Source organism: Triturus cristatus, chromosome 6 (assembly GCF_964204655.1).
Source record: "Triturus cristatus chromosome 6, aTriCri1.1, whole genome shotgun sequence".
NCBI classification, from domain to species: domain Eukaryota; kingdom Metazoa; phylum Chordata; class Amphibia; order Caudata; family Salamandridae; genus Triturus; species Triturus cristatus.
Window position 1 is genome coordinate 1,148,067,439 of NC_140589.1, and position 18,750 is coordinate 1,148,086,188.

Sequence of the window (18,750 nt, forward strand, 5' to 3'; positions counted from 1 at the left end):
GGCTGGGTGGTCTCAACCGTATAATCCACCACCCATTGACTAACATTGTTTAGTCAAAGGAAAAGTAGGCGTAAGGAAAGTAGCGATAACCAAGGTTAGCGCTACTTTTCTTATCGCTATGCTTGTTACCATGCCCATTGATAATTGGAGAAATGTCGGTTAGCGACATTTCTCCAGTTACTTTGGGATGGAACGTCCACTTTGCATCTCATTAGAGATGCAAAGGTGGGCGTTACGGGAAAGGGCACTAAGGCAAGGATTCACGCGATAGCGTGACCTTGCTGATAAAGCGATAAAATTATCGCCGCTTAGTCTAACTAAGGAGCTACAATAGTAGTGGTATCGACATCCAGCAGAAAACACCAACCAAGACAGCCAGCACCACCAAGCGGACATGTGAATGCAAGACACTATGACTAAACGACAAAATCCACTCAGACTCACACTCAACTGGCCAAAAAACAGCTCATGGTTATGCAGCGATCCACAGTATGCTAATTGCTAAGAACAATTTCTTCAGAAGAAGAACCTGCGGAACATAAGACTTTTCAAGCTAGAATCATCTTTAATATAATGGAACAGTCATCAAAAATGGCTGCGGAACAAATACTTTTTTATTGCTCTTCAATCAGAAAATATTACAGTTTAAATTCCACAGTACACTTTAAAAGTACAGAAAAAATGAAATCGAAAGGATAAGAGTATGTAAATAGACATTAAATTCCTTTTAACGTAAAAACTTTAGACTTTCCATCTGCAGAAACATTGCGCATATAGAGAGCTTCATGAACGTCGGAGCTGCACTCCATTTCCTTATTCCTGGTTGCATGTTTTATTTAACAGTCTCATTGTATGGAGCCAAGGAACAACATACACGCGGAAGGTGCACGTGGATCTCTGCAGTAAAAAGAAATAAAGAATCAAGTTCAGTAACAAAAATACGTATATAGATAGCTTCAGTAGTGGTGAGAACATGCACCACCCCACACATAACATGGCTGCAGAGCTTCGCCTCGCGCTTCCTGATGTTACAAAGTATGAGGCCACAAGCTGGACTCTTCCACACGTTAAAACCTCACGGGTACGCGTTTAAAGACTTAATTTAATTACTTAATCAAATGTGAAAACCTGGTTTTTGTATTTATATTCTTTCAAATCATTGACTTGGACTATTGTTTCATGCGACTGTTCTTTTTTCCACTTCTTAATAATCTATGGCACTTAAATTAATCACATGGAATATTAGGGGTCTTAATTCTCCTATAAAGAGACAAAGAGTTTTGACCCACCTGGCTAAATTGAATGCTGATATTGTTTTTCTTCAAGAAACGCACCTTACTGATATTGAGTCATTGAAATTGAAAAGGGGCTGGGTGGTTGAAGTTTATTTTTCTCCTGGGGATGGTAAACGAAACGGTGTTGCGATATTGTGTCTCAAATCCCTCCCTATTACGATGTTATTACAGGAATCTGATGATAAGGGGAGATGACTCCTTGTTAAATTACTACCAAAAGATATTCCGATTTCTCTTCTTAATGTTTATGCTCCCACCATTGGAGACGTTTCCTTCTGGTCTATTTTAGCTAAGCAAATCTCTACCTGTATTGATGATAACTTTATATTGGCAGGAGATTGCAGTCAAGTGTTTGACCCCTTTATAGACAGGAATTCTAAGGTACCCTTTATTCCCAACAAAACACACAGGTCATTTACTCACACTATTACCCAACATAAATTGTTAGATGCCTGGCGTCTTTGTAATCCCACCACCAGAGAATATTCTTTTTATTCCCCGGCCCATCATACTTTGTTTCCCACAATGTTTCACAATCTCTTACGTACGCAGATATTGGCCCAATTCTTTTATCGGACCATGCGCCAGTATCAATAGGCTTCGATGTATTGCCTAGAAAGGACGCTCCCAGAAGATGGCGCTTTAACAATGCTCTTCTTTTAGATCCACAATTTTCTACATCCTTTATTACCTTCCTCACTGACTACTGCGAGAGGAACCATACAGAATCTTTGTCTCTTTCCACCATTTGGGATGCTTTCAAAGCTTCAGCGAGGGATTTTATCATCCATTATGTAGCAAAGAAACGTAAATTAGCACGTCAAACTCTTACAGATCTTCTCCAACATATTAAGAAACTGGAAGATTCGTATTATACCTCCAAATCGGAGGAATGCTTAAATTCCCTTATTAAGGCTAAGATGCAATTTAACAGAAAATCCACAGATGATGCTTCACTTTATTTACTGAAATCTAGTGCGAAATTCTATGGGGGTAAAAATAAAGCAGGGAAATTATTAGCCAATTACTTAAAGACTCGCTCCAACAAATTAGATATTGAATCTGTCTTCGACGAACATGCGGTCTTAAAATTCAAAGACGCTGAGATTTTGAATGAGTTTTCTCTTTTCTATAAATCTTTATATTCTTCGGAGATTCAACCTACGGATCATTCTCTATCGCACTTTTTCTCAACCATCCAAAGATCCCTGCAGGATTTTCCGGATCTTTCTCACCTAGAGTCTGAGCTTACTCAGAATGAATTGTTGGAGGCGCTTCGAAAAATAAAAAGGATAAGGCACCGGGTCCAGACGGCTTTACAGTCGAATTTTTTGTTCACTTCTCTAAGTTCCTGATACCCAAATTACATTCGCTTCTTACTTTTTTTTACTCCTCCGCAAGTTCTTCTGGTTCTTTTTCAGAGGCCCATATTTGTCTCATTCCTAAAGAAGGCAAAGACCCTAAATATTGCAAAAATTATAGACCTATTTCATTAGTCAATATTGACTACAAAATATTTTCTAAAGCCTTAGCCACACATTTCGATTCTAATCTACCAAACCTGTTAGGAAAGGAACAATCCGGCTTTGTAAAGGGCTGTGTCATCACAGACAACACACAACTCTTTTTTGACGTTTTATCCAAGTCTTCACATATGAATCACTTGTTGGCAGCAATTGCGCTGGATGCCGAAAAGGCTTTCGACAGGGTCGAATGGAAGTATCTTTTCTGCGCTCTTAAATGGTTTGGCTTCGGCCCCAATTTTACAACTTTAATATCCCTCCTTTATTCTAATCCACGTGCTGCGGTCTGCGCTAACAGCCTAATCTCCCCTTTCTTTAATTTGAAGAGGGGTGTGCATCAAGGTTGTCCCCTTTCCCCGTTTTTATTCAACCTAGCTCTAGAACCATTTTTGTCTAAATTGCTATTTACGGCTTTCAAACATTAAATGTTCATATCAAGCTTGCAGCCTATGCGGATGACATTTTGTTATTCGTTTCCAGACCAGAGGATTCGATCCCAGCTTTTTTAGCAGAAGTGAAATCTTACTCCCTCATTTCTGGATATAAATTAAATAATGATAAATGTGAAATGTTATCGTTAACTGCGCATACGTTTAGTTTGGATTTTCAAGCCTCTCAGTTTAAACGGAGCCCTAACCACATTAAGTACCTAGGTCTGTTTTTCACACCCTCGATTTCCGGAATTGTAGATTTATGCATGAACAAATGCATTCAGCAGATTTCTGACTTGACTACCAAATGGCATCCTCTCTACTTGTCTTGGTGGGGTCGTTTAGACACCATCAAGATGATGATATCGCCCATTGTTCTCTATACTATCTCCAATATCCCGACTCCACTTGTAGTAAAATTCTTTAAGAAAATCAATTCCATCTTATCCGCTTTCTTATGGGGAAGAAGATACCTTGAATGTCCTTGCAAAAATTAATTCGCCCTAAGTTCGAGGGCGGAGTTAATTTTCCGAACTTTCAGGTATATCACAAAGCTTTTTTACTTCGCCAAGCTTCTTCTTGGTTGGTCGATTCTATAGATGACTGCCCCCTTTGGACTTCAATTGAGCGCCATTTTCTCTCCCCTTATTCTTTCCGTGAATATCTCTCTTAACCACAGTTCATCTCTACCCCATATTAAAATACACCTCCAAGCTACTTGTCGGGCCTTCTCATACTGCTGGTATCAGCAAGGAATCTTTTCTGAACTCTACCATTTGGCATAATAAAAATTTACTGATTAAAAACAAATCTTTTTATTGGAGAAGCTGGAGAAATTGGGGTTTGGTATGGATCCACCAGCTATTTTCAAACTCCGAATTTTTATCCCTCAATATTCTCAAGCAGACTTTCTCTTTTCCAACTTCTTTTTTTCATAAGTATAATATACTCAAGAAAACTGTGCTGGAATCTGTTTCCCAGTGCCTAACCGCACAAGATACCTCTCTTAATCCAGAACCACACTCAGGTCTTCATACAGTATTGTTGACCAAACCTACCGCTTCAACTATTTACAATCTTTTGCATAGCTTTGATATTAATAGACAGAAGACTAAAATCGAAGCGGCTTGGGAACAAGACTTTGATACTTCTTGGCTGTTATCATTGTGGAAAGACATATGGATTAAAATACGCAAGTCCTCTAGAGCAGCAAATACCACGCAAACACTATTCTTCATTTATAACAGACTTTTACTCACACCGGCCAAATTGTGTAAAAGAGTGCGGGTATGGTCCAGGATTAACTATATTTTTAATACTGCATTTTCCTTTTCTTTTACCCACATTTTTCTGGGAAGTCTAACCTCCATCTGGGATAATGTTTCTTTTAATGTTAAAATTATTGATTTGTTATTAGCGATAGCCTTTCAGCAGATCACTGCTAACTGGAAAGACTTTACAAACATTTCCTATAAGGCTTGGTGGTTTACTGTTTGCCATAACCACAGATTGGATACTGCTTTCGTCTATCCCCCTCATTTAGCTATAAAGCGTGTTGATCTGTGGTCACCAGTCATAACATATATTGACGCTACTGCCAAATGTTTCTCTTTACCTACTCCTCCCCAACAGGAAGTTCTTAAGCCACCTTGATTTCCCTGATGTTTCCATGATTCTTTATACAGTTATTTAAATAGCCTCATTGAGTTATTTTAGTCCATTCTTGCATACCCTTAGTTATGCGTTAATAGTCCAATTCTTTATACTTCTTATGTAGTAAACTTGGAATGTATTGATGTATGCTTAACACTGTATAATGTTTCTTGACACCTTGTCTTTTCTTTCAATAAAATTATTTGAACTCAAAAAAATGTGAAAACCTGATTTTGTTACTGAGTTGGCTCTGGTGGCATTCAACCGAGATCTTCCTTCAGAACTTGTTGGTAAATCTGTGCTAATGTCCCAAATATGGTATTTCTGTAAGATTATCTTTAAATAGGAAATTAGCACTGTTTTTGCGAGTTTCCTCGCATCCTTTGGAACAGAGTTAATGTTAATAAAAATCTTTAATTTGGTGTAATGTTGGTGAGGTTCAACCAATACTTTTGATTTCATGTGCGCAAGGATTTATGCACAGTTGCTGTGCTTGCCACTCTACCCTATTCTTGATCTGTATTGATAAGGTTGATTGCTGTTCCTTGGGAAGAGAATAACGAGACCGGGGGGCATATTTACAAGGGAAGTGGCAGACTGAGGCGTTAGTCTTCCAGGCTTAGCGCCTCACTCCGCCACTTCATAAACGTATGGCTGCACCATATTTACAAGATTATGGTGCAGCCCTGAGTTTCCCCCTGCGCTGGTGCTACACTTAGCAGCCAAGCATCAATGCAGGCACCCTTGCATCATCATGCAAGGGTGTCTTCTTGCAGGGGAAGATTGTTTGTGTGCAGGAAGGTCCCCCTTCCTGCACATAACCAATCTTTAAATGCCTGGTCTTAATTCTGGCACTGCCTCCTATTCACGCCTTCCTTGTAAATAGGGGGCAGCTCAGATTCAATGGGTGTTGCAGTGGAATGCCCACTGCAACACCCATGGCCCTCCTCTTTCATGCTAAGTACAACGAGAAATGTGGCCTTATTTACAAGGCAGTATTATGCCTTGTTAAGTGGCTTAACGCTACCTTGTAAATAAGGCAAAGCCCCAATCGCCCTGCAGGCATGTCGCAAAAAGTAACGTTCCCGTGATGATACAGGCTTGTCAATATTCCCCCGGGTTTCATTGGATATGCGTCACTTTTATCACTACCTTTTTGCACCAACATTCAGACTGAGCAATCATGCAAAATGTTGTTTTGGTCAGGGTGAGTTGGTGCAAATGTCAATTATGCACTTGAGAGGCTCAAAATCACAGCAACACAGTTCAATCTAGTTAATCCGGAGATATTGGAAAAAATGTACAAATGCTCTCTTATTTCAATCTTTTCTTATGAGTCCACGCTGCAGTACTCTTTCTCATGCACTATGGGCCTCATTTACAATGAGGCTGCGCCTACCGGAGCGTCACTTTTTGCGACGCTTCGGTGAGGCAGGGTACTGCTCCATATTTACCAGATAGCACTAAGCCACTTTGAGTGGCTTAATGCAACCTTGTAAATATCGTTCCCTTCAACGCAGTTTTCTGTGTTAAAGGGGCATGCAATGGGTGTTGCTGTGGACGTTCCAGCAACACAGATGGTTTTTTGACACTATCCAGATTAAGAGGAATCGTAACTCTAAGGCAGCGCCAAAAATGTACGACGCCCCAGGGGAGGTGTAAGGGAGGTGCAACAAGGAGAAATATCTTTATTTCGCCTCAGTTTTCCTTTTTCTATGTGTGATGCATTCTGCAGCACACACAGAAGGAGGAAAAAGATTCTTGTGATTGCTTTTGTGCAGGAAGATTTCCCTTCCTGCACAAAAACAATAATACCTGCAATGCAGGCACCCTTGCACCATGGCGCAAAGGTGTGTGCATTGGTGTATAGAAGTCCATTGTGCACCAGCACAGGGGAAAAGGACAGCAATGCGCCGTATCGGATAGGCGCATTCCTACTCTTTTCTTTTGCCATATGGCAGCCCAGTGTAGCAGGAAGGCCTGCGGCACTGCCCTATGGGAACGTCTTGTATATAAGGCCCTATGTGGTTATGTTGATGCTCAGGAGTATTACAAAGCTTATCGCCTCCTAAACATTCAGGGCCTGATTCACAAAGGGCCTCCACACTTGTGGCGGAGGCCCCTCAGTCGTGGGGGAGTCTCCGTACTCGAAGTGGAATCTCTACAATGACAACTCTCATTGTGGAAATTACCCCCGAATTCGGAGAGTCCCGACGACTGGGGGGCCTCAGCCACAAGTGTGGAGGTTCTTAATGAGTGAGACCCTCAAAGAGTTAATGGATGTCGGCCTCCTAAGCAGGTAGCTTTAAGAGGCGAATGCTTCTTTCTTCTTGAAAAGTTCTCACTAATAGAAGACCTTTCACTGTACTGCAGAAGAATTGACTGGACCTTGGTAACCAAGCCAAATATTGACTGATCAATAAGATGGAGTTATTGAGCGAACGTACAGAACATTGAATAACAGAACACAACAGGTGCACTTAAAAAGTAAAGATCAGTTTGATCCTCCCCAAAAAAATGCACCAAATAACGCACACTAAATGTGTGCTTCTCTTCATACTGGCAAATTCATATTGGAGAATAGTTGCATTATCCTCTTGGGTTACTAATGTGAATGATATGTATACCTGATATTTCTAGCTCTCTAAGCAGTATTTGACAATGTCAACCATCAGGTAATTGTTGACTGCCCCCACATTATACCCTCTATGATGCTGTCTTAATTTGGTTTGAATCCTTTGTAAGAATCAGGATTCGTGCTATTTTCTTTCCTACATTCATCTCTCAGCTTCTTCCTTAGTCCGATGATCTGCAGGAGTTTACATTTTACAAGTTCACCTATAATACTGAGGGGCATATTATCAAGAACAGCGTTAAAATTATCGCCTCTTTAGCGGCAGGAAACTGCCACTAAAGCAGCGATAATGGGCTTGATAATATGCCCTTGAGAATTCCAATAGAAGCCCATGTTCTGGTGTGAACTTCTTCTAAGGCTGGTGGTTCTCCAGATACCTTGTGCAATATTGACACTTTGATTTCAACCAGTTAGTGTCCAGATAGGACTACTCTCCCAGAAAAAAAAACGAGTCACTGTCGCCCATACAGAGCTTTCCTTCTCTGAGCACTACAAAGCCACACCGATGGCAGCTCTAGGCTCTATAAATTGCCACAAAAAATATTTTTTGTGAAATCTGCAGACTGTACCTTTAGCATGTCCGGAGAGGTGTGAAAAGGACATTCTTCATTTTCAGGGGCTGTTTGTAAGCATATTGTCAGACCCGTCACAACTTCCGCTTCATAGTTAATCCCAGCGACGATCTGCAAATTTGGAAAATAGAGCAATATTTATATTCCTCTGCAACATATTAACATACATTGGTTTTAATCTGCGAACAGAAACACATATCCACATTGTTAAGCAAAACGGATCAGTTGAATGAACCATGAGTTTGACATAGAATGTACGAGCAGAGATTCACATTCCAATAAGCTGAACATTGCAGTTTTTTCTTCTTTTGCATGGTGCAAATTAAAATGCATTAACAAAAGTAAATCATGGCATATAAATTAGATCACTGGAGAGAAAATGATGTAAAAATACCTCCCAGAATGCATGTTCATACATAGTATGTAATTTACACACAGGGCCAGCTCCTCCGTTATGGCAGAGGAGCATCACCCCATTGCTGAGAGGCAGTGGAGTCAAACATGAAAAATAGAATGATCAAACAACCATTTCAGGCCTTTGGCCCCCATGCAGTTACAGTTATTACACAGACACACTGATTTACTCTCTGGAACTGGCCCAGGGCACGTGCACCCAGACCCTTTTATTAGCAGTGTCACCTGATCGGTGACATGTGATGGATGGGTGTGGGGTGAGTGTCGAAGCCACGCCTCAAGGAGGGGCTGGTGGAAGCACAGCATTTGTAGGAACACTAGACCATGACCAGCCGGTCACTACATCCCTCTCAAGCTTTATTAAATTAGACAATGAGTCCAACTTGTGAGAGAGACCAAAATAACAAAGAAAAGCTCCACTGAGTCTATCCAGGCTGCTGGCAGGATAGGATGAGTGGATAGGCATAGATGGGAGCACTAGGCATCACGGCATGCCTCAGTAGTTTAACAAGATTTCCCTGGGCCAAAAAGCAGTGTGGATGAAGTCCATGTTGTTACAGTCCAACTGGGCACTGAGGGTCCTGTCCCACCTGGTCTCACAGTGTGGAAGTCTATTTACAATGTTCACTCTCTTACCAGGATTCCCTTCTCACAGGAATCCCCTGAGGCCCTTTTCACAAGGCTTCCACAGGACTGTGTGGACTGTGCAGTATCCCTTCCATGCCACACTATAGGGCCATGGAGTAATCGCCACCAGTCCCACCTTCAAGTCACTTGCTCTGCCTCAAGAGTAGTTGTTTCAGGGTTGATGTACTCTTGCTATCTGGACTCTGGTGCACAGGCATTCATAGGACAGTCTTAGGGGTGACCCAGTCTCCATCTGTGCTTTCATTGTGTCCTGATACCTGTCGTGGAGCAGCCACAGACACATTTCTCTTAGAGGGTCTCCCCTCTCATGGAAATCCCTTGAGGCCCTTGTCCATGGATTGCCACGGGTTGGCGTGGGCTATGCAGTCCTCTCATAAGCATTGCCAAGGGGTCACTGAGGAACTCCAAACAGGGTCACGTCCAAGCCTCTTGTGCAATCCCAAACCTTTGGTGAGAAGAGTCACCTGAGTCATACTTGCAATATTTTTAATTATCTTTATTCAAACTTTTCTCAAGGCACCATGAGGCCAGGCAGAGCACATGTTTTTTTTTCATGTAGAGCTTCATGAATAGCAAAGTATATATGACATGCAGTGGCTAAGCTATCATCCCCAGGTCGGCCCTCGTTCACCTTTGAAAATGGATTTAGACATTGTACTAAGAAATTGTAGCCGAGTCAATATAGAGACATTGCAGACAATGCAAGAACTTCAGAAGGAAGGCTCTTTTATATGCAAATAAATCAGATGATCTGTCAAAAACTAGGCTTGTAGTGGTGACACAGTCGGGCTTGTCATATTAAACGCAAGATAAGATCCAATGATCAAAGTGTAGTTGGACAAAGCAGCATGGCTTGGGTGAGCCCACCGATAAATAGTCTAGAACCAGTTAACAAATCATATCAAAGAATGATGTATCCCTGATTTGACTCACTATATCCAGGGTATTCCTGTGCTACATCGAACAGTGGGCTATCCTACCAGAATATAATCTCAGTAATATTGTGGTACCATAATATTGTGGGCAAAATATTGACAACCAAAGGTTAGACAAGTTAAATAAAGGTTACTGAACTCCATCAGAAAGATTTGCACTTTGACAACATATCTTCAATATAGTAGATTTGGAGTTAAAAATAGTAAATCTATACTTACCAATATGAAAAATCAATACATCTGTGCACTCATTGTGTTCACAAATTATAGTAAGCCAAGATATTGGAATTGTTGATGCAACAGAGGTAAGAGTTTGTGGCCAAAGGACTGAATTCTATATAGATAGATTTCAGTCTTTTGGCCACAAAAATACGAGTGCACAAATATATTGATATTTTGATATATATCAATACTATACAAGATGAGAAGTGGATGAATGTATGGGTATGAATGAAAATCAGTATGTCTGTTGTTGGTTTCACATACTATTTATATAATGTATATATTTTCTCGAGTCCTAATTATTCTCATTGATACGGTGACATCTTTATTTATAGAATTTAAATGATTTTCTATTTTTGTATTATTATGATTGTTTTGTCGTGTGTCCTTGATTGTGCCCTTTACCCTATTTTATAATAGCTTGCCTGAGATTGCTTTCTGAAATTCATTTGTATTATTCCTACCTTGGGCAAGCCATCTTGTTGCAGGGGACCCCTTCATTTTTTAATTCATGGTGCCCCCTATATTGCCACAGTGTGCATCAAAACATGTTTGCCGTGGGGTGCATTTGATTAACGGTACTGCCACTCACACAGTGCCTTGTTACGTTCCTCTTTGTTATGAGAAATTTTCATACCAGAAAATTTCATTTTAAAGAAAGTCCCAGTTCGGTAACAAAATACCTTCACAACAGTGCCATTTGTTTTTCAGTAGGCCCTAAAACAGGTACTTGAGGAGGATATTATATGGTACAACTGTGTCATGGATTTGTTGCAATAAACTCCTTAAATCTTGTCTGTACCTTTACTTCTCTTTGGCATACAAGTTGATGCATTGACCAGTGGTTTTTCTGGTTATAGTGTAACCTCTCTAACACTCTGACTCTAAAGTCACATTTAAATTCAACAAAATAAGTTATCTTTTCCTTCTCAAAAATATCTGAGATGACTCAGCAATTGATTATCAAAAGGAGTCAAAGTGTACTACTGACACTGCTGATGACAATTCTCTTGAGAAGTGAATTGGCATGTGCTAGGATCTAAGAGAAGTCAAACCATGTCTTCTTTCAGTCTATTGTACCATACCTTCAGGACTGTCTACAATGAGGTGCAGATGTTTAAGTTTGATAGCCTATTGTCTAAGCAGATCCATGGAACCGGCCAAAGTGCAATGTGCACAGCTGCTGAAAACAATCTTGAACAATTCAGTTAATATTGGGAACTGTGCAGCTTAGTAATATAGGTAAAAGTCAGGAAAAGAAAGCCCCACTTGAATCAGTGGTTTTTAAAGTAAGCTAATCAGGAGCCAATACTTCTTCAGTTATCATAGTGAATTAGAGACTTAATTATGTAGCCAATCAAATAACTTCTGTTCAGCAGAAGTTGGTAACACTAGAAAATAGTATGAAGCTCAGGCCAGACCTTCACTTTTCTGGTACAGATTTTCATTCATCACACTATACGTGTCCTTAATTTGCTCTTCAAAGCCCTAAATAGTGGGCATGAGGTAATCAGCCCTGTAAAATGAATGAATGACTTGATTAATCTTTATTTCCAATAACTATCTATGAATCCAGAATGGAAGCATAAGTAGAGGACTTTCTGGGCAGTGCCCTAGGACTATTGTATACAGGTTCATGTCAAGGGCAATCAGCCTAGAAGAAGCTCAATATAAGTTATTTACCAGCCTGGCAATGACGGCAATGAACACTTCGACCAATGAGGCTTTATCCGTACTTCTCATGTGAAGCAGTTGAATAGAAAGGTCAACAAGGGCATTGTTGTGTGTGTTTATAAAGCGCACTATCACCCATGAGGGTAGCCTGGTACTGATTTGAATTAAAGGCAATTTAAAAGGTATATATTATTTATAAAGGTACATGTTATTTATAAAAATGTTTCAGAATCCATCTTTTACTAGGCCTTTATTAATATTATGAAAGTCAATGGCTATTTTCAGCTACCTCTGTTGTTGAGAGGATTGTTGAAGCACTTCAGGTAATGGATCACCCATATCCAATTATTTTGAGACACTCAAAAATCCAGAGCCTTCTTTTCATCTAATATGAGTGAGTCACCAAAAGTGAGCATTTCCAGCATACGTCGCTTCATTCTGTGCATGTAATTGATGCTCAAACGGGGCACTCAGTTTGTTGTAGAAGTGATAAGATTTTTTGTTTAAGGTGCAGTATTGTCAATGAATAACATAAAGGCTAGAGGACCTTGTATTTTTGGGATTTTTATCCAAGTGTTCAAGAAACTAGACTGCCTCTATTCAGTCTTCAAATATTGGAGTTCTACCTCGAAATTCACTATAACATTTCTACTAGTCCACTGTGGACTGGAGAGCTAGGCAAAAAGGATGCCTTTACGAACCACTTTGACAACATCCCAGCCACAGTCTCTTAAGCCTCATAGCAAAATTTGCCATTGATAATGCAACCAAGACCGAGGCAAGATCAGAATCTAATCAAGCCATTCCACAGGAGTGCATAACTTTGCGAGTATAGAACCCTCCCAAATCTTATATATATATAGATATATAGTCATTTTAAAAAAACAAAGGTTATAGGAATGTTATAGTTAGGAAATAGAATTTTAAAAAAGCTTAGAAATTCACAGAAAAAAACAAAGGTTACAGGGACATTATAGTTAGGCTCATATGAAACCAGTGAAATTCAGCAGTTATAGTTAACTGAGCTAACTATAACTATAACGTAGGCTCCTGCAATGCACTGCTTATGACCTCACATATTACATCACTCATTACATGGTCAGTGAGCTCACTGATGACATATCAAATGAGATCTCAAATGACATCACTGATGACATCATCCACAGAATCCCTCACACACCTACTCACACCCCCATAGAACCACTCTTGTATGCCCACTGACACACACATACACACAACCACTCATGTAGCCATTCACAGACCCATACCATTCTATCTATTTTTTTACTTTTTAGGGGAGGGGGTTCCCTGGGCCGTTTTTGGCCCCAAAGACTCCATCCCCAGTGCCTACCCTTTATTTAATAATTTATTCTTTTTAAACTAATAGGGAGGCGGGATGATTTGGGCCCTGGCAACTCCATCCCCTGGGGCTGGGCCTCTTTTTCTAAACAAAAATAATAATGGGAAGGGCCATGTGCCACCCTCCCTGGCCGATTTGGGCCCCGGGAACCCCATCCACTGTGGCCGGACCTCAATTGTGGGTGCTCTGGTCTCACCCAGAGCCCCCACTGTCGATTGATGGGGACCGTGAAGGGGACCTGAAGGTCCTCGCAGTCCCTGCTGGCTACCCGCCTCCTGCGGGAGCCGGCATTGCTTTGACAGAGAGGGAGCTGCTCAACATGCAGCTCCCTTTCTGTCAAAGCAGTTGTGCTTCGCTTCTAGCAAGCAAGAGCATTCTTTTCTGCTCTCGCTTGGTAGAAGCGGAGCACAGTTTGCTATGGCTTGGCGGGAGCGATAAAACTCCTGCCAAGCCATAGCAAACAACAATGTCCTGGAGTTTGGCACCCCAGAACATAGCAGAAACAGGCCCTGTATAGCTCCAGGAGGGGGAGGCCTCACGGCCCGTCTCCTTCCTTGTTTTAGGGTTCTCTGGGCCATGTATGGCCCCCCCTCCCATTTCAAAAATGGAGTTTGGCCCGGGAGGTGGTGGTCTCTGGGGCCTGAGGGTCCGTGAGGCACCCCATGTCAAAAATATTAAGCCCCAGGGAGGTGTTTCCCCCCATTGCATTAGCCCTGGGGAGGTGGTTGTTCTTGGGAAAGCGGGGGAGGCAATATGGGCCTTCCCACACTAAGTTAATAAATGCTCGAGTGCTGTTCGGGCTTCCCGCATCACTTTATTATTGTTTGCCCCAGGGAAGTGGCAGTCCACAGGGTGCGGGAAGTGCTGTATTGACACCCCCTCCATAGTTATAAAACACTGCTCCTGGGATTTGGCCAACCCAGGGGCTTCCTATAAAAAAAAGTGCAAAACAATATGCTTTTAACCCCCGACGGGGTCCCTGTATGACCCCCCACCATATCTGGGGCATCAGGGTATTCCTACCTTGCCCCCTTTTCTTTAAATTGTTTGTGCGAATCTCGGCTTCAAGCTGAGTCCCAAGATGGCTGCCAACGCTTCCTGGTTGAAGTGTTGGCAGCCAATCAAATTTCAGTAGGATTCGCGATTCCACTGCAAAGATCTGCACTGCCAGAAAGCTATATTTTTAATATCTCTAAAACTACTGAACGGATTTACACCAAATCATAAAAAACACACTTTCTCGACTACATCTAGCTTTCTGCCAAATTAGGTGTAATTCCATTCATGTTCAAAATCCCTACAGGAAAATGCATGGGGAAAATAAATTTTTGGACCCCTTTTTTCTTGGACCCTGCGTGACAGACCACCCCGAAACACAGCTTCTGAACCAAAAAAGGGAATTTTTTGAAAATCTACTGAAGATTCATCGAGTGGTGGCAAAGTTATTGGCAAAACAAAAAACTATTTTCTTATGGAAACTAGGTCCTAACTATAACTACCAACTGGTGTATTTATAGGTAGGACCTAGTTTTCACCATACACAAAGGGCCATATTCACAAGGCTCTATCGCAGAGTCAGTGGCACTTTATTTTCTGCCAAAGTTGCGATTAATTTATTGCCCCAATCACAAGCTGGTGTTAACAGCCCACAGCACCAGTTTACCCATTATAGCAGCCGCAAAAAACATCGCCGCGGATGACCCCCGCAACTATCGCTAATGAGATGCAGAGTAGGCGTTCTCGTGCCAAAAGCCGCAACAACACCACTCCACAACATTCACAACGAACAGCCAGACTGTGATAAGAACACGAAGCAGGCGATAAGGCGCGTTAGCACCAGGAAAATAACACCTGCTCTGACCTGGTGCTAAGGCAGACCACAGCCTGGACCAAAAAAGGGAGACGAGCCCAGAGCCACACCTGAAGAACAACAGATGCACCCGGGCAACCGAACATGCAGCTCGGTGGGCCGAAAGGGAAACAACACCCGCCGCAACCCCCCCAGTACCTCCCCTCCCCGGCACCCCCCGACCAAAGACATGCCACATCAGCTACACCCAATCACGTACAAAGTTATCCGCATGATGTCGCAGAAGCACAACTGGTGACATGCATGTGTCGTCACAAAAATGAGCATCACACATTTATTTCCGAAGCAACAAATCAAACTTTATTAAAATGAACACTGAAATAAAATGAAGACACATTGCTGCTCCCTTCGGGCCAATCCGTAGTTCGCAGCCTGCAAGACAAAAATCATGATGAGAAGGTGTGTCCCGCGCACATCAAAGGACAGAGAGAGAGCGAAGGGGAGAGAGAGGAAGAGAGGGAGAGAGAGAGAGAAGAAGAGAGGGGAGAGAGAGAGAGGGGAGAAGAGAGGGGGAGAGAGAGAAAGCGCCTCCCCTGCGCACCCAGGTCACACTGCTCACCTGCTGCCACTGGTGTATCTCCAACCACTTGCCGGCATGTAGTGCAGTTCATTAGGTCACACATCTGAGACAGACCCGTTATCTGAAACAGAGTCCAGATACATGATTGGCACAGTACACACAATTGCACAAGACAACATCACCTGCCCGCCCATTCACACCCAGACAGAGGCACCCCAGCTCTTCCCGCCACCCATCAGAGCACGCGCGCCCATGCACACCCAGGCCACACTGCTCACCTTCCGTCACTGACATGCAGACAGGAGGTCCCACCATGTGATGCTGCAAGCCACAAGCCCGGGGCCCACGGACATGGCACACTCCACACCATGCTGCCCCGCTCTGCAGGCCACCATGTCCCACGCTTGGTGCTGGTTCTTTATTACTCCATGGCAGAGGACATACCAGTGCCCCCAGCCTCATCGCAGGCTGCACACCTGCTCAACCCAATAGGTGCCACCAACTCTGTGATCCCCGAAGCGACGTCACGTGGCAGTAGCCCCGCGCTGCCCATTGGCTCTGGCCTACACTGCGGTCCAGTAGGGCACACAAAGCCTGAGCTGTCCGGACCGCCAGGACGGGGCATCATCGCAGGCTGCACATCCGCTCAGCAGCTCAAGGTGCCCCTAACTCAGTGCACCCAAAGTCGCCGTCCTGTGGTGGGGTGCCTGTGCCAGCCGCAATGCTCCAGGTGCCACTAATCCTGTGCAACCCCAGTCAGCGCCATGTGGTAGTAGGCCCGTGACGGCTGCAAGGCCTCGGGTGCCACTTAACCTGTGTGCAACAACTCATGGTCCCTTTATGATTGAGGGCTTGCAGCAATGACTCATGGGATCTGGGCATGATTCAGTCCATGTCCGGATATGGAAGTGACTGATGTGTGTGTCCCTGTTGTAGTGTTCATGGGACCTGGTACACAATATGCAATGTAGCACCCTCTGACTGGCATCCCACAGGATGAGCATCATTGACGCAAGGGACATCACTGTCCCTACATTCACCCACACATTCATACATGAATGATGGAAGACATAACACAGCAGTACGTCACTGGATGTTTATTGCACACCCAGTGCAGTCCTGCAACTGGAGTGGTACAGGGCAATGCCGAGCACACTACACAATATGGGCCCGTGGAGGGCCAGTCAGAGTCCATCCGGGGATGACAAGTACTGTGGAAGAGGAAGGGTACAGTCCGCAGTCTGGTTGCCGTGTCATTGGTCATCAAACAGGATATGGCAGTCCATGTCGCAGTCCAAGGTGAGTGCTTCGAAGTGTATCGGGGGTCAGTGGAAGGTCATGAGGCCATGTGCATAACCAAACAGAAACAGGCCAGGTGGAAATGAATGCTAGTGCTTCCTGATCACAAACCTACCCACGTCCTCATCCCCAGATGTGTGATCTGCCCCACCTGTGGGTGTTGCAGTACAGGCTGAGGCACTGTGTGCCACTGACACATCAGGGGCTGGAGGAGGGTTGTCCGCCGCACTATGTGGCAGTGACACATCAGGTGACGGAGTAGATACGCCTGCCACACTGTGGGGCATAGACACACCAGGGGGCGGAGATGTAGATGGTGTGGGGTCAGCAGCATTCATCTGCGCCATGCTTTGCGGCAGCAATGCCATGATGATGATCTGCAGGGCATGGTAGATCCAAACTACATTTGGCTGATGTGCAGCAGTGCCATCCTTACCGCCTCCATACGCAACATGTCCTCCATGAGCCTCCACATGTGTGCCAGCTCATGGCTGCTATCGCTGGAGCCCCTCTGAGCAGACAGGTGTTCTCTCCACGTCAGGACTCCAGCGATGTCAGTCAGGGCTCGTTGGAGGTCATGGAGCGGGTCTAGACACCCATGGATGACGTCCAGTTTGGTAGCCATGAGGTTGAACCCCACTCGCACCTGCTCAGCCGTCTCCCTCTGGGCCTCCAGCACACGGCGTTGGAAGACCATGTGTTGTTCCAGGGGGTCTTGGGAGACTGGCGGGCTGTGGGTGCCTCCTGCTGGGTGGTTTGGGTGGTGGGTGGGGTCTCCTCGATGCAGCTGGTCAGCCCTGATCCTGGAAGTGATTCGCGGATGATGTCAATGATGTCTAGGACGGCTTTGGTGTCGATGCTGGGGTTGTCGTCCTCGTCATCAGTGAAAAGTGGCAGGGACTGCTCTGCAGGGGGTTGTTGATGCTGGCCTGCAATGTGAAGGGGAGATGGTGTATTGCAATGTGTCCACATGTATGTAGCCGCATGGGACATGTTGACATTCAGACAGCATGGCATTGTACATTGTGACAGTCTATGGATCTGGGCGATGACCCAGAGTCATTGAAGGTGTGCACTGTGCTCTGCTTGATTGTGCATGTGTGCCATCGTGGCCATCTCCTCCAGCCGCCCCAGTACCTGGTGGTCCCTCACCCTGTTGCAGTTGTGTTGTGTCCTGTCGAGCAGTGTTTGGTCCCCCGACTCCGGCCACAGTATCCACACTGATGACTGTTGACACCAGCTCTTCCATGTCATCCAGTTTGAGCTGTGGCACTGGGCCCCCACTTCCAGTCTGCATTGCTGCCTTCTGGTTGGATGCGAGTTTCTCCTTGGTCTTCCGCTTGATGTCATTCCATCGGCTCTTGACTTTGTCCATTGTCCTCTTGTGCTCTCCGACGGCATTCACCTAGTCCACGATGTCCCGCCATATTCCAGTTTTGGTGCCCAATGACACGTTGGAGGTGACGAACAGTTGTTGATGGTGTTCCATCACATCCGTGACTATGATCCTCTTCCCCTGCGGACGGAACTCTTTTTCTTGTCCTTGCCCTTCCCTGTCCCCGAGGTCCCGGGCTGATCGTCCGGGGTGCTTGTGGGGTTGCGCTCGTCCTCTGCGCCTGCTCCGGCTGCCTCCATGGTGCTTAGGTGTTGGTCAGTTTGTGTTTGGGTGTTTTTCTACTTTTATGGTGATTTTTCCCGC

General features: G+C 44.0%; 1 protein-coding gene across 1 annotated transcript in view; it reads right to left on the reverse strand.

Annotated features, from left to right (window-relative positions):
• Window positions 1-596: 596 nt before the first annotated feature.
• The window catches only part of LOC146821117 (cystatin-like), a 77,315-nt gene continuing 59,161 nt past the window's right edge, over window positions 597-18,750 (reverse strand). The window contains exons 2-3 of the mRNA XM_085612075.1: window positions 8,107-8,220; window positions 597-897 (exon numbers count right to left, since the gene is read on the reverse strand). Of these exons, the coding sequence (XP_085468201.1) occupies window positions 814-897; window positions 8,107-8,220 (198 nt within the window). The 3' untranslated portion in view covers window positions 597-813. The remainder of the gene's footprint in view (window positions 898-8,106; window positions 8,221-18,750) is intronic.